Genomic DNA, 14,127 nt, shown 5'->3' on the forward strand with positions numbered 1-14,127 from the left:
TATTCCCCCTCTCCTTCAGTTCACTTCAGTGTCTGTTTAGTTTTCCCCTGTGTTCAGGGACTACACTTCCCAGCATGCACCTGTTGATGATTCTCACCTGCCCTCAATCTTCCACTGCTTTTCCCTGTTCCCACATCAGTCACCTGTTTGTATATAATACCCTCTAGTTTCAGTCACTTCTTGTCAGTTCTTATGTTCCTATGATCGTTGTTTCAATGTGTTGCTATTTGGTTCTTTGTTTTGCTCCACATAGTTTGTATAACCTTCTCCACCATCTCCAATAAAAAGCCTGCCTTTAGATTTATTTTCTCATCTCATATTTGCCTATAATTATTGTTTTATGCCAGTGATGTCTAATTCTCTCAAGTGTCTCATGACCATTTGCGACTGAGATATTCGGCAATGTTTATGTTTGAATGAGATATGACTTAAGCGCTGTTAAGGTGTGTAACAGGAGAAGATTTAGAGCAATTCATCATTTAAATTCCACTCTCTACCTCACACAAAGCTATTATATGGCGTCAGGTAGCACATCGGATGCAGTGCATTGCCCTTTGGAATTCTTTTGTGCTGAAATTTTTCTGAATAAATTATTATGATTACATTTATCTGCACGTTCTATGTTTTATATGCTTAATACATTTTTAGGTTTAGGAGAAGGTGTGGGATTAGCGGCTGTAAAATCTATATAAATGTATATATTGTAACAAATTATTGCTACTGTACATTCTTCTTATTACATGTTTTTATATCGTTGAAAAGTGATTAAGGGATTTAAGGCTTTGTTCACACTGCAAGAAAAATATATGTGTGTGTGTGTGTGTGTGTGTGTGTGTGTGTGTGTGTGTGCGTGTGATTGTTCAAACTGCAATTTATATGTGGCCAGCTCAGATTTTGTCTATTCAGACTACAGTCGCTTTTGCTATCACGTCCACATTTGTTGTCATGGTAATGCAGCAAACTTGCATATTATTTCACCATGCATGAGATGTTAGCGATGGATGTTTTACTATTGATTATGCTTTTCATGAGAGCAGTCTCTAAATATGAACTTTATTCACAGACAGCAGCTTAAAAATGGGAGAGGTGGCATATTTTAGCAGGGACATCCTGTATTTTGGATGAAATTACAACACCTTTTATCTTGGGGTCCTGTATTTTAGCAGAGAGCAAAACATCCCGTATTGAAGGCTTTGTGTCCCATATTAAAGCATAAAAATGTCAGATGGTGAGACGAGGACCCGAGTCTTGTGATGAAAAGCTCAAAATGTTCAAGTGTCTCTTATTCGTGTGACATTCAGTACGTTATCGCGTTGTGGTTTCTGGCAACAGGTATGGTTTACTGCACCTTAGTGCATATCTTTGGGTAAGTTAAGCTAATGTCTGTGTTATTATAAGAGGTTTGTAGTGCTTTTCATGCACAATAACATAGAAATGACATAGATTTTTCATTCAGAAGTGATGATCTCTATGCCCTGTTTACTTTCCACTGTGAGAGTTTTATAGGGTTGAAATATGAAATAAAACAGGCTGAAGTCACTTTTGAAGTATTTTTTATTAAAAATTACGATTATAACAGTCTTACTGCATGGCAATCACTATTTTATTAAATTTGAAGTGCCCTTTGATGGCATTAATTATGCCATTCTGAATGCAGTATGTTTTCTTTTACAAAACCTGATGTATAATAATCGTGCACAGCAAATGATGAAAAAAAAAAAAAAAAACACATGAAATCCGATCTGATCGTTCAGATTCATTAAGAAAAAATCTGATTTTAATCGGATTCCAAACCACCTACGAATGTGGTTTGGATTAGGCTTGTAAAAATTGGTTTTAATGTGTATTTGTCCTGTTCAGACTACAAAAACCTAAATGTCCAAAACAAAATTGTTTTTTTCTGCCTGTGTGAACGTGGCCTAAAATATCACTAAAATAGTAAAAATGTACAAATATACTAAAAATATATGCAATGGATTTGTCAATATTTTACATTTCTAAAGCTTTAAATACGTAAAAAAAAATAATGTTTTACATTTAAATGCTTTCAAGCATTATATTTTATGTGTTAGTGTCTATCCAGACTTACAAACATGTAGGTTTAAATGTCACAACTATTAACATACAAATAGATATGTATATTAATGAGATCAGGCTGGTGTCCTGCACTATAATTTAATGGCTGTTGGTTTTTTGTCTCTTGTTGCAGCTCCTTGTATGCTTTAGTACTTATCATTGCATCGAGAGGCTGCTCTTTTTTCTCATTTTAAAGAACACTAATAAGCCATTGGAAAGATTCAGTAGGGTTATGAGAATATAAATGTAGAGATGAAGTCAATGCAATTTGCCTGGGTGAAACATTAGCGGCAGCTATTTCACCAGAGGCAACACAAGAATTAGCTTTCTGTTGTTGCCTTTCCTTCATCAGTTATTATAACCCAAATATATGCCCAATTAAAAAACCCAGGTATTGCTGGGAGATGGTGGGAATTCGGACATATGAGAGGCAGGAAGATACATTATCATGAATTGAGCATGTGTAATACCTTGCTCTAAGAACTTTATCTTAGAAGGGATTACAATTACATACATACTTTACCCACAAACATTCATAGTCATGGCAGAGGTTTTGTGTAACTTTTGTTATATAACTTGAGTTGTGTCTGTATTCAGAAAATAATAGGATAGTCTATTTGTCTGATCATGATCTGAATTCTGTCCTATCACTTTTTTTTTCTTTTTTCTTTTTTTTTTTGAGGGGCTGAAATTGGTCTTTTTGAAACATTGGCCTGCATTTGGGATTCCTGGTTAAAAAAGCAGAACACATCAATTATAGATTGAGAGACAAGGATGAAACAATGCCTTTGATGTAGAGGAGGGAAGTGGAATGTGGACTAGTGAAAAGCAGAGTGACTCAAAGTATGTGCTCTTCACAGGATGAAATATTCACTAGAGAGAAACAGAACTTATACTGTGAACTTATAGTATACTGTGATTGTACTCTTTGGAATAGTGCACACAAGTACTCTGCGGCCAGTGTGGCTACCCATAGTATATGTACAAACACACCTGCACATGGACAAATACGGTATGTGCACACATGGTTAAACATTTTTACAAATATACTCAGATTTTGATACTTCAATCATGTTCCAGCTTGAGATTTTTGATCCTCTCAAGTGTTTTCAGTATATCACAGGCAGATAATGATTGTTCTGGAGTAACAATTTAATTAGTCTCATTAGGACTTTTCCCCCCGCTGTTATGATTTGATTGATAAGACGCATTATTGTCATAGACTGGTGCCTTACCTGCATAACAGGATTTATCAAACAACAAACGTCATTTTTACTTTCCATTACATTGTACTCTTATCTGAATCATTGCAACTAATATGCTATATATTATAAGGCCATGTTAAACAGAAAGAGTTATGGGTCAGACAAGATGCAAAATCTTTTGAAAGTGTAAGTTGTATACGTCTCTTTTAGTTTCGTGCATGCAGTCCAGGTTTCTTTTAGTGATAAATTATTTTGTCGTTTTAGTGTGTGTATGTGCATGTTGGTGTACCTTCCCTCTAAAAGGCAGAGCCTGGGACCTGTCCAAAACTTTAGTAAACAAAATTTACTATTAAATATTTACTTTTTCAGCAAACATAGATAGCAGAAACTCCCATATGAGGCACACCTGATATAAAGCCAACTTAATAATATCTCTTAGAGATACTGGCTGGCTGATTTACTCAGACTGCAACATGGAACACGGTCAAGGAAACTGACAGACTGTCTGGGTTCCACAGTCTCAGTCAAGTTATTTACAAATAATTTCCTTAAAAGAGCATGACTTGCTGATCATATCATGCCAATCAAATGACGGAGTGTATTGCTGAACCATTTAGTCATAAGTCTGATATGACTGTATGAAGATCCATCTACAAATCTTAAATGGTACTTTGATTGGCATTTAGAGCAAAGAAATATAATTTATTTAACTATCATTTTTAAAATTCTGAATAACAATAATGAACAAACATGTACTTACTATTTAATTAACATGTTATGTATGTTTCATCAAAATTGTAATAGTTTTTTTAGAATGAACAGACTTTTGAAAATCCTTGCATAAGACTTTTGCATGATCATTTTTATGGTAACGCAGACAATGTGGATGTAACTTGTATGTGATTTACCCTAGAGGGACCCAAGTTTCATAACTGAACACAGTTCATATGAGGCACTACCAGGGTTGGGAGGGTTACATTTGAAATGTATTCCACTACAGATTACAGAATACATGTTGTAAAATGTCATTTGTAATGTATTCTGTTAGATTACTCAAGGTCAGTAATGTATTCTAAATACTTTGGATTACTTCAGCACTGGTAGATTTTTTTAACTTGTTTTGACTATAAAAACTCAGTACAGTAAAACAAAATACACATGTTAATAATACGTTATCTGATGAACCTAAATATCTTATGCAGTGTTGTTTCTATAACAAGATAAATCAAATTGACCTTGTTGTAAGGATTTTTAGATATTTTTATAGGAAAACAATACAAAAATTATTATAAAAAATATAATTTTTGCCCCAATATCAAAGGTCTTACTAGAAAAAAGTAATTATGATCCAATGTGAATTTTCTTGATAAAAAAATTATGACCGTGCCTGGTAACATGTGCATGTAAAATGGCTAGAAATAGCATTTTAGCTTAGCGTAAAGCTGACAATTTACACAAGGTTTATTTCTATTTCTTCTGCTCCAAATTACTTCTCTGTCTGCTCGTCTGAATGTAACACATCATAAGAAAGTGTTTCATCACTGTTCAAATGCACTTTGGATCACATCATTTATATGTTTAAATGTTTTCCATTTGAAAGGACTAAATATTAAATGAAACAATTGACAATAAAATGCAAATTAATCTCTTCAGTAATCAAAATACTATTTGATTGTAACTGTATTCTTATTACCAATTATTTAAATTGTAACTGTAGGGGAATACAGTATATTATAGGAATACAATATATTTTGTATTTTAAATATGTATTCCTGTTACATGTATTTCATTACTTCCTAACCCTGGGCACTGCATACATATTCATCCTTAATTAGCCCAAATTATCAAAGTAAAAAGTACATCCTGATCAAAGTGAATAACAATAAGTTAAAAAATCGTGTTCTTTCATTAAGGAATAGTTCACCCAAAAATGAAAATTCTATCATCACTTGCCTACTGTAATGAATGAGGCAACGAAGGCAGACGAGGAGGTGCGGATCCAAACGCATTTATCTTTATTGACTAAGTAGACAGGCAAAACACAAAGGAAAACCCACAATGGGGAAACAAAACATAAACTAGAAAACTCGGGCAGGAGGACACATACCAGGCTAACAACATACAACGATAGACCAGGACTGAACAAGGAACCGGGGTATAAATACATAAACATGGGACAAAGGGGCCAATGAACAAACAGAACTCAAACAAGATAACAAGGTGATTAACAGAAGCAAAATGGCAAATTAATGAGGGCAGGTGCAAACAATGAACGGTGAACACGAAAGCTAACAAAGAAACTATGGAGTTACACAAGGGACAAAAGTGAAAACTAAGGAATGCAAAAGTGACAAAAATGGCAAACAAAAGGGCAACAGTGAAACAAGACAGGGTATACATAACACCTACCCTCATGCCTTCCCAAACTTGTATTACTTTCTTTCTTCTGCAGAACACAAACACAGATATTTTGGAGATTATATGAGATATTGTTGTCGATGAAATGTAAGTCAATGGGACTCTTTCAAGATCCAATAAGGACATAAAGGCAGCATAAATATAATCCATACGACTTGAATGGTTTAATTTGTGTCTTGGGTGAGAAACAAATAAAAATGTAAGTGCTTATTTAATCTTGACATCCTCATGCTCCTTGGAGCGGTTGAGAAAGAAATTATTTCACCCACTTCCTTGCACTTGACGCATATGCAGTGTGCTGTAGACAAACTAGACTCTTTGTTGCCAGGTTCAAACTTTTCACAGCATTTTTATTCTAGACACAAGCTTAAAAAATTGTCGCAGGTTGAGGTTACATATATATATATATATATATATATATATATATATATATATATATATATATATATACACTTTTCAAATGTACCATGGTTGTGAAAATATTTCATCGTAAACACATTGAAAAACAAAAAATGTAAATGCAATGTCTCATTGATATACAGTGATACCAGGATTGAGTATCTGGCAAGTCTTGAAGCCTGCACTGTGTTCCAAATGTGTGGGATGTCAAGATTTGCAGTGAATAAGGACTTACATTTTGATCTGCTCCTTACCCAAAGTAATCATACCGAAGACATGGATTAAACTACTTGAGTCGTATGGATAACTTTTATGCTGCCTATACAGTGTGTCATTTTTTTAGTTTTGGTCCTCATTGACCACCATTGATCAAACACACCTCAGATACTATTTGTTAGTGTTCGACAGAAGAAAGAAAGTCATTCAAGTTTGGGATGGTGAGTGACAATCTGTTAAACACACTGATGACATTAGCTGGGTTGCCATCAAAATGTTCACATTTTTAAGGGCATTTCTATGTGACAAAAAAAATATGAATCGTTGAACATTTCTTTCTATGTGACTAAAGAAAATATGAATCGTTGAACGTTTCCACCCACTACGTCATGCGTATTTTCTTGAGGGAGCGGCATTGTCTTGTCGGAGCAGCTGAATAAACCCCTTGCTTTGGAGAATGTTTTGTTTGCAGGATTACAGCAATTCCATCTTGTTTTATTAAATGCTTACAGAAAACACCACAGAATAACAAGGGAAATATCTGATATAATTAGGGCTAAAATATATGCGATGGCCATCTGCCACCAGCCTCCACATACATGGGAGCGCCTACACTAAAAAGTGTTCTGGCGGATTGTGAGGACCCACTTAAAAGACCAACTTTTGCATGCCAAGGGCTATGCACGAACAATTGTGTACTTAGGTCGGACATTTCATTGGGCCAGTCACATCAAACTATCACACACTCATAATACATGCACGAATGGTCAAAACATGCCATAATTTTGCGAATAAACTGTTTCCATCACCTTAATGCGATATTTTTAACTAATGCCAAACTCAAAAAAATCCACCTCCTCTTAGTGCATTACATTTTAAGCAATTTATTTATTTATTTATAAAAAATTTTCACATATCAAGCATTTCCATTCAGTAATTCTTATGCACAATTTCAAAATGCTCATAATTTTTTTTAATGGATACCCAGCTATTCAGACACATTTGTGAAACAAATGTAATACAAACATGCATTAATAACTCTTGTTGTTTTGCAAAAGCCTTTTTCATAGTTAGTTAATCTTTGTGTTATGTTGTTTTTTGCAGTTCCTGCCAGGATCGTAAACATATCCACGGATGTTTCGGTGAACGAGGGCAGTAATGTAACCCTCGTGTGTCTGGCCATCGGACGACCTGAACCCACCATTTCATGGAAATTCCGCTCCCCAAAAGGTAATGTTTACGTTTACTGATAACTCATTGGGACTAATCCTGCTATTTTGTGGAAGTCTTTCATTATGTTGCAATGCAGTTTATACACAGCACTTTACAGCATTGTTGAGTATCCTGGTTATCTACCTTTATACAGTATGCTTTACATTTCTTGAGTTTCATGTTGAAGTGCATTCATTTTGAATTAACTAGGTTGAATTGGCTTGAATCCCTTTTTAGCTTTTCTTATAAGATGACCTAATTTTATTTAACAGATGAAGAGGAGTTTATCTGTTTTATTCAATATACAGTATTGTCATAATCAATATTTATGTGCCACTTTCTATACCATTGAATAGGTAGCAACAACATGCACACTATTCATATCTGTCTTTTAATGAGATATTTAGAGATTCATCAACATTTACTTAAGAAAAGTGAATCTGGGGCACTTTTTAAAAGGGATTTTGGATGCAACATCAAATAATGTCAACCAGTCTCAGCACAGCTGTGAGTAAATCCCTCACGTTTACTATGCATTTATTTTTCCCTTCACTATCGAACTTCCAAGCGAAAAGATTCAACCTGTGAAATCACTTTGCAGAGAAAGCAATATAAAATTCTGTGCACAGGGTGTCATTTAATGTCAGGCAGCTTGCAGAAAAAAGGTGCTACAGTATCTGTGTTGACATTTATGTGAGAGGACTAATGAAAGAAATAAGATGTGAAGGATGTTTCTATTCCTTTTTTTCTGTTGACTTTTACAGCTTTAATGAAATGATGAGTAGTAAGTGAGGCTTACCAGGAGAATGATGGCGGCGCGGTAGCACGCAGCGGCCACTCCGGATCCACAATGGTGCTATTTTTGTTAAAAAAGCGCGACTTTTGCAACACATGGACATCGGAGCAACCGGTGTTCGTGTCTACCATCGCAGACACTACTGAAATATAAGACTCATGCAAAAACCAAGCTGCATGATGACCTGCAGGAGGCGCTACGCGTACTCGGCTTGCTGCGGAGACCAGGCCTCCAGCCCTCGGCGTCGCCTGATGCCGGTGGCCGGGGGAGAGGACGTCGTAAGCGGTGTCGCGAAAGCGGAAGTCGCGGAAAGAGGGCGGGGTCCATGCTAGGCTAATAACAAACCCTAGCCGGCCGGCTCTCCCGTCTATCCTGCTCTCAAATGTTTGCTCCCTGGACAATAAACTGGACTATATCCGACTCCAGCAGGCTACGCAGCGTGAGTTTAGAGACTGCTGCGTCTTTGTTTTCACGGAGACGTGGCTCAGCGACAGAGTTCCGGATGCCGCCATTCAGCTAGACGGGCTCGCCTCGTTTCGTGCCGACAGAAATACAGCTCTCTGCGGTAAGACTCGCGGTGGTGGCTTGTGTGTTTACATCAACACGGAATGGTGCAAGAACTCTATGCTAGTCTCTAGTTACTGTTCATCGCTGTTGGAGCTTGTGACTGTTAGATGCAGACCTTTTTATCTACCACGGGAATTCACCACTGTTTGCATAACCGAGTTTACATTCCCCCAGCTAATGCTAAGGAAGCGCTCTGTGAACTGTATGGGGCTATGAGCTGAACTGCAGAATGCTCACCCCGACGGACTGTTTATTGTCGCCGGAGATTTCAACCATGCAAATCTCAAGACAGTGCTCCCTAAATTCCATCAGTATGTGGACTTTGCAACGAGAGGGGCTGAACGGCTTGATCTTGTTTACACAAACATCCCAGGCGTGCACGGGCGGAGCCCCGCCCCCACCTCGGCTACTCAGACCACATCTCTGTTATGTTAATTCCAGCATACAGACCGCTCGTCAGACGCACAAAACCGCTTCAGAAGCAGGTGAAAACCTGGCCAGCAGGAGCCATCTCTGCTCTTCAGGACTGTTTTGAGTGTACTGGCTGCAACATATGGCGATTCTACCAACTTGGAGGAATACACAGCATCAGTGACCAGCTACATCAGCAAGTGCATTGATGATGTCACTTTCTCCAAGACCATCACCACACGCTCCAACCAGAAGCCGTGGATGACTGCGGAGGTGCGCACGCTGCTGAGGTCCCGAGACTCCGCCTTCAGAGCAGGCGATAAGGCAGCCCTAAGAACAGCTAGGGCCAAACTGTCACGGGCAATCAGAGAGGCAAAGCGCGACACGCCCAGAGAATCCACAGTCACTTCCAGGACAGCGGTGACACGCGGCGCATGTGGCAGGGCATCCAGGCCATCACCAACTACAGGACAACATCAGTTGCCTGTGACAAAGATGCCTCCCTTCCAGATGCGCTGAACGACTTCTACGCTCGGTTTGAAGTGCAGAACGACGTGATGGCGAGGAAGTCCACCCCTCCTCCCAACGACCAGGTGCTCTGTCTTACCACGGCAGATGTGAGGAAAACTCTACGTAGAGTCAACCCACGGAAGGCTGCTGGACCAGACAACATTCCTGGCAGAGTGCTCAGAGGATGTGCAGACCAGCTAGCAGATGTTCTTACCGACATCTTCAACATCTCTCTGAGCAGCGCCGTTGTTCCAACGTGCTTCAAGGCCACCACCATCATCCCCATGCCAAAGAAGTCTTCAGTGTCCTGCCTCAACGACTACCGTCCCGTCGCACTTACACCCATCATCATGAAGTGCTTCGAGAGGCTCGTCATGAGGCAGATTAAGACCCAGCTGCCCCCCTCACTAGACCCACTGCAGTTTGCGTATCGTTCAAACCGTTCAACGGACGATGCCATCACCACAACCCTCCATCTGGCCCTCACCCACCTAGACAATAAGGACTCATACGTTCGAATGCTGTTCATAGATTTCAGCTCAGCATTCAACACAATCATTCCCCAGCACCTGATTGGAAAGCTGAACCTGCTGGGCCTGGACTACTCCCTCTGCTACTGGATCCTGGACTTCCTGACTGGGAGACTCAGTCAGTCCGGATCGGGAACAGCATCTCCACCACCACCACACTGAGCACTGGGGCCCCCCAGGGCTGTGTGCTCAGTCCACTGCTGTTCACTCTGCTGACTCACGACTGTGCAGCAATGCACAGCTCGAATCACATCATCAAGTTCGCCGATGACACGACCGTGGTGGGTCTCATCAGCAAGAACAACGAGTCAGCATACAGAGAGGAGGTGCAGCGGCTGACGAACTGGTGTAGAGCCAACAACCTGTCCCTGAATGTCGACAAAACAAAAGAGATGGTTGTTGACTTTAGGAGAGCACAAGGTGAACACACTCCGCTGAACATCGACGGCTCCTCTGTGGAGATCGTCAAAAGCACCAAATTCCTTGGTGTTCACTTGGCGGAGAACCTCACCTGGTCCCTCAACACCAGCTCTATCACCAAGAAAGCCCAGCAGCGTCTCTACTTTCTTCGAAGGCTGAGGAAAGCACATCTCCCAACCCCCATCCTCACTAGATTCTATAGGGGGACTATTGAGAGCATCCTGAGCAGCTGCATCACTGCCTGGTTTGGGACTTGCACCGTTTCGGACCGCAAAGCCCTGCAGAGGATAGTGAGGACAGCTGAGAAGATCATTGGGGTCTCTCTTCCCTCCATCAAAGACATTTACAAAAAACACTGTATCCATAAAGCAACCAGCATTGTGGACGACCCCACACACCCCTCACACAAACTCTTTACTCCTCCTCCTGTCTGGCAAGAGGTACCGAAGCATTCGGGCCCTCACGGCCAGACTGTGTAACAGCTTCTTCCCCAAGCCATCAGACTCCTCAATACTCAGAGACTGGTTTGACACACACGTGTCCTGAGTTGCACTTTAATTACTGTCACTTTATAACTGTCTGCTACCTCAATAACTGCTATGTGCATAGAACACTATCTCATAGTATGTTATGTTTACATTTTTAGAAACTGTCATCTTTTTGCACTACTGAGTACTGGTCGGCGCTGCACTGTCTATTGTCCTGTTCATTGTCAGTAATTTGTTGTACTGTCCTGTACTTTTTGCACATGTTTGCACGTGCACTTTATATAGGTATATATAGGTAGTTTATATAGATATTTTATTTAGTTGTGTAGTCTCATGTGGTCCTATGTTGGTCCTTTGTTGTTTTTATGTAGCACCATGGTCCTGGAGGAACGTTGTCTCGTTTTGCTGTGTACTGTACTAACTGTATATGGTTGAAACGACAATAAAAACCACTTGACTTGACTTGAAGTACGTTTTCTAGATTTTAAGCCCCTCTAATGACATAAACATTTGTCCTTTTGAAACACAGAATTCCAAAGATAAACTGAGGTGAAAGCAGTGTATTTCAGTTTCTACAGTGGACACAAAGTACAGTAGCACAGATGTACAGTGAAAAGACAGCTAGAACAATTCAACAGAAACATTAGCACCGGAGATAGCTTGAGGGTCAGTGCAAAGCAAAACACAATACATTACGCCCTGTGTAGAATTTCCAATATAGAAAGACTTGCTCCAGTGAGAATTTGTTGAATTTATTTTGACACATGGAAAAACATTTTAACTTAGCCCATCAATAGATTAAATCAAATAGTTTAAAATATATGAGGATGCTAAAAACATGAAGAGGAAAGGCAGAAGGTATTGCTGCACTTGACTCATGTCTATTCTGTCTGTTTTTATCTCAGACAGTTTACGTAAATTCTACTGAGACAGAGCATGACTGATGTGTGCATTTTCCATTTCCCTTTTTGATTTGTTACTAGAAGCACCTAATAAACATAAAAATATATAATAATTGTAGAGCAAATAGTTTTCCTAAAAATGTACGTCCACATATGGGGACAGTTGGGCTAAGTTCTGAGATTTTAAATAATACCAAGCTATAGAAAGTCAGATTTTATTTAAATCAAGTATATGTTCCCAGGAGTGTTGCTTTTTCATGTTTATGAGACGTTACAGACATCACAGCTGATTTTCTATAAAGCTGCTTTGGAACAATGTGTATTGGGAAAAGCATAAATAAAAAGAAAAACAAATAAAACTTATTTGACATGATTTGACTTTTATGTTGCAATGTTTTTTACTGCTTTGGCAACAAAATCTCAATGTTCTATCTTTGCACTGTCAAACAAACAAGTGATAGCCAGTGCTGTAGCATTTTTACCAATCAGAACATAGCATAATTCATTTTGATACAAGTAATGGACAGCCTCACCCAGTCAGTGCAAACCATGTTAAAATAAATGTATACATTATAAATTCTGAATCGGATTACCATTGTCCCTTGTCTGCCAACCATGTTGAGAGGTTCAAACATCATCTGCAGCCTGAAACAAAACCTTTGAAAGGAAGTTTGGGTTGAATGCATTTGGCTTCATAGGAAAGCTATAGCATGCTCCCTTGCTCTCTTGTTCCCTATTAAGTGAATAACTTAACTTTCAGTGTGCTGTCTGTCTGCAATGGTCTCAGAACAGTTCGAAATGCACCTTATTTTCATCCTAACTCCACGTAAAGCCTCTGAAAGAAAAATGTTTTCTCAATGTGAAAATGTACAGTAAATATAGGATTTCTAATGAAAATCTTGTGCTATTGTACGCTTTAGTGTAAATTGTGTTTAGCAGCATGGTGTTTCGCGATAGATCGCTCAAATAAATAAAATGGCATATCGAATGAATCTAGAGACTCTTTTGACTCAAATAGGTTTCAAAGTAACTCTTAATTAGGTTTCTTTACAGATGTAGTTTTGATGGCATTTCTCCCAAAGACAAACTCTGCTTGTTTTGTCACATGACTCTATACTTTGAAAATATAACCCTATACTGACAGCCCAGAGGCTCCATTTGCACAAATTACTGCATCAATGCGGTGTGGCATCAGCCTGTGGCACTGCTGAGGTTTTATAGGAGCTCAGGTTGCTTTGATAGCGGCCTTCAGCTCGTCTGTATTGTTGGGTCTGGTGTCTCTCATTTTCCTCTTGAAATTCCCCATAGATTCTCTAGTTGGCTGGCCAATCAAGCACAGTAATACCATGGTCAGCAAATCAGTTACTAATAGTTTTGACACTGTGGCCATCCGGAAAGTATTCACAGCGCTTGAATACTCTTCTAGTGCTTTTAGATCTTAGTGCTGCATTCGACACGATAGATCACGACATTCTCTTGAATAGGCTGGAGAATTATGTTGGAATTTGTGGAGTGGCATTAGCATGGTTTAGGTCATATTTAGCAGACCGTTACCACTTTGTCTATGTAAATGAGGAATTGTCAAACCAAACAAAAGTAAAATATGGAGTGCCACAGGGATCAGTTTTAGGGCCTCTGCTATTCTCCATGTATATGCTTCCCCTGGGAGATATTATCAGGAATCGTGGAATAAGTTTCCACTGCTATGCTGACGATACACAACTTTATATTTCTTCAAAACCTGATGAGATTTCACAATTATCAAAATTAACAGAGTGTATCAATGAAATAAATGATTGGATGGCCAGAAATTTCCTTCTACTCAATTCTGACAAAACAGAGGTTCTAATTATTGGACCAAAAAGCTCTAAAAATAAGCCACTAAAATATAATTTGACTCTAGATGGATGTACCGTTACATCATCTTCAACAGCAAAGAACTTAGGTGTTATATTTGATACAAATCTGTCCTTTGAA

General features: G+C 38.9%; 1 protein-coding gene across 2 annotated transcripts in view; it reads left to right on the forward strand.

Annotated features, from left to right (window-relative positions):
• LOC127637109 (neurotrimin-like) overlaps window positions 1-14,127 on the forward strand; it is a 240,075-nt gene that overhangs the window by 185,404 nt on the left and 40,544 nt on the right. For both annotated transcript variants that reach the window (XM_052118020.1, XM_052118019.1), the window contains one exon: window positions 7,419-7,544. In XM_052118020.1, the coding sequence (XP_051973980.1) occupies window positions 7,419-7,544 (126 nt within the window). The remainder of the gene's footprint in view (window positions 1-7,418; window positions 7,545-14,127) is intronic.

This window comes from Xyrauchen texanus, chromosome 44, assembly GCF_025860055.1.
Source record: "Xyrauchen texanus isolate HMW12.3.18 chromosome 44, RBS_HiC_50CHRs, whole genome shotgun sequence".
NCBI lineage: Eukaryota > Metazoa > Chordata > Actinopteri > Cypriniformes > Catostomidae > Xyrauchen > Xyrauchen texanus.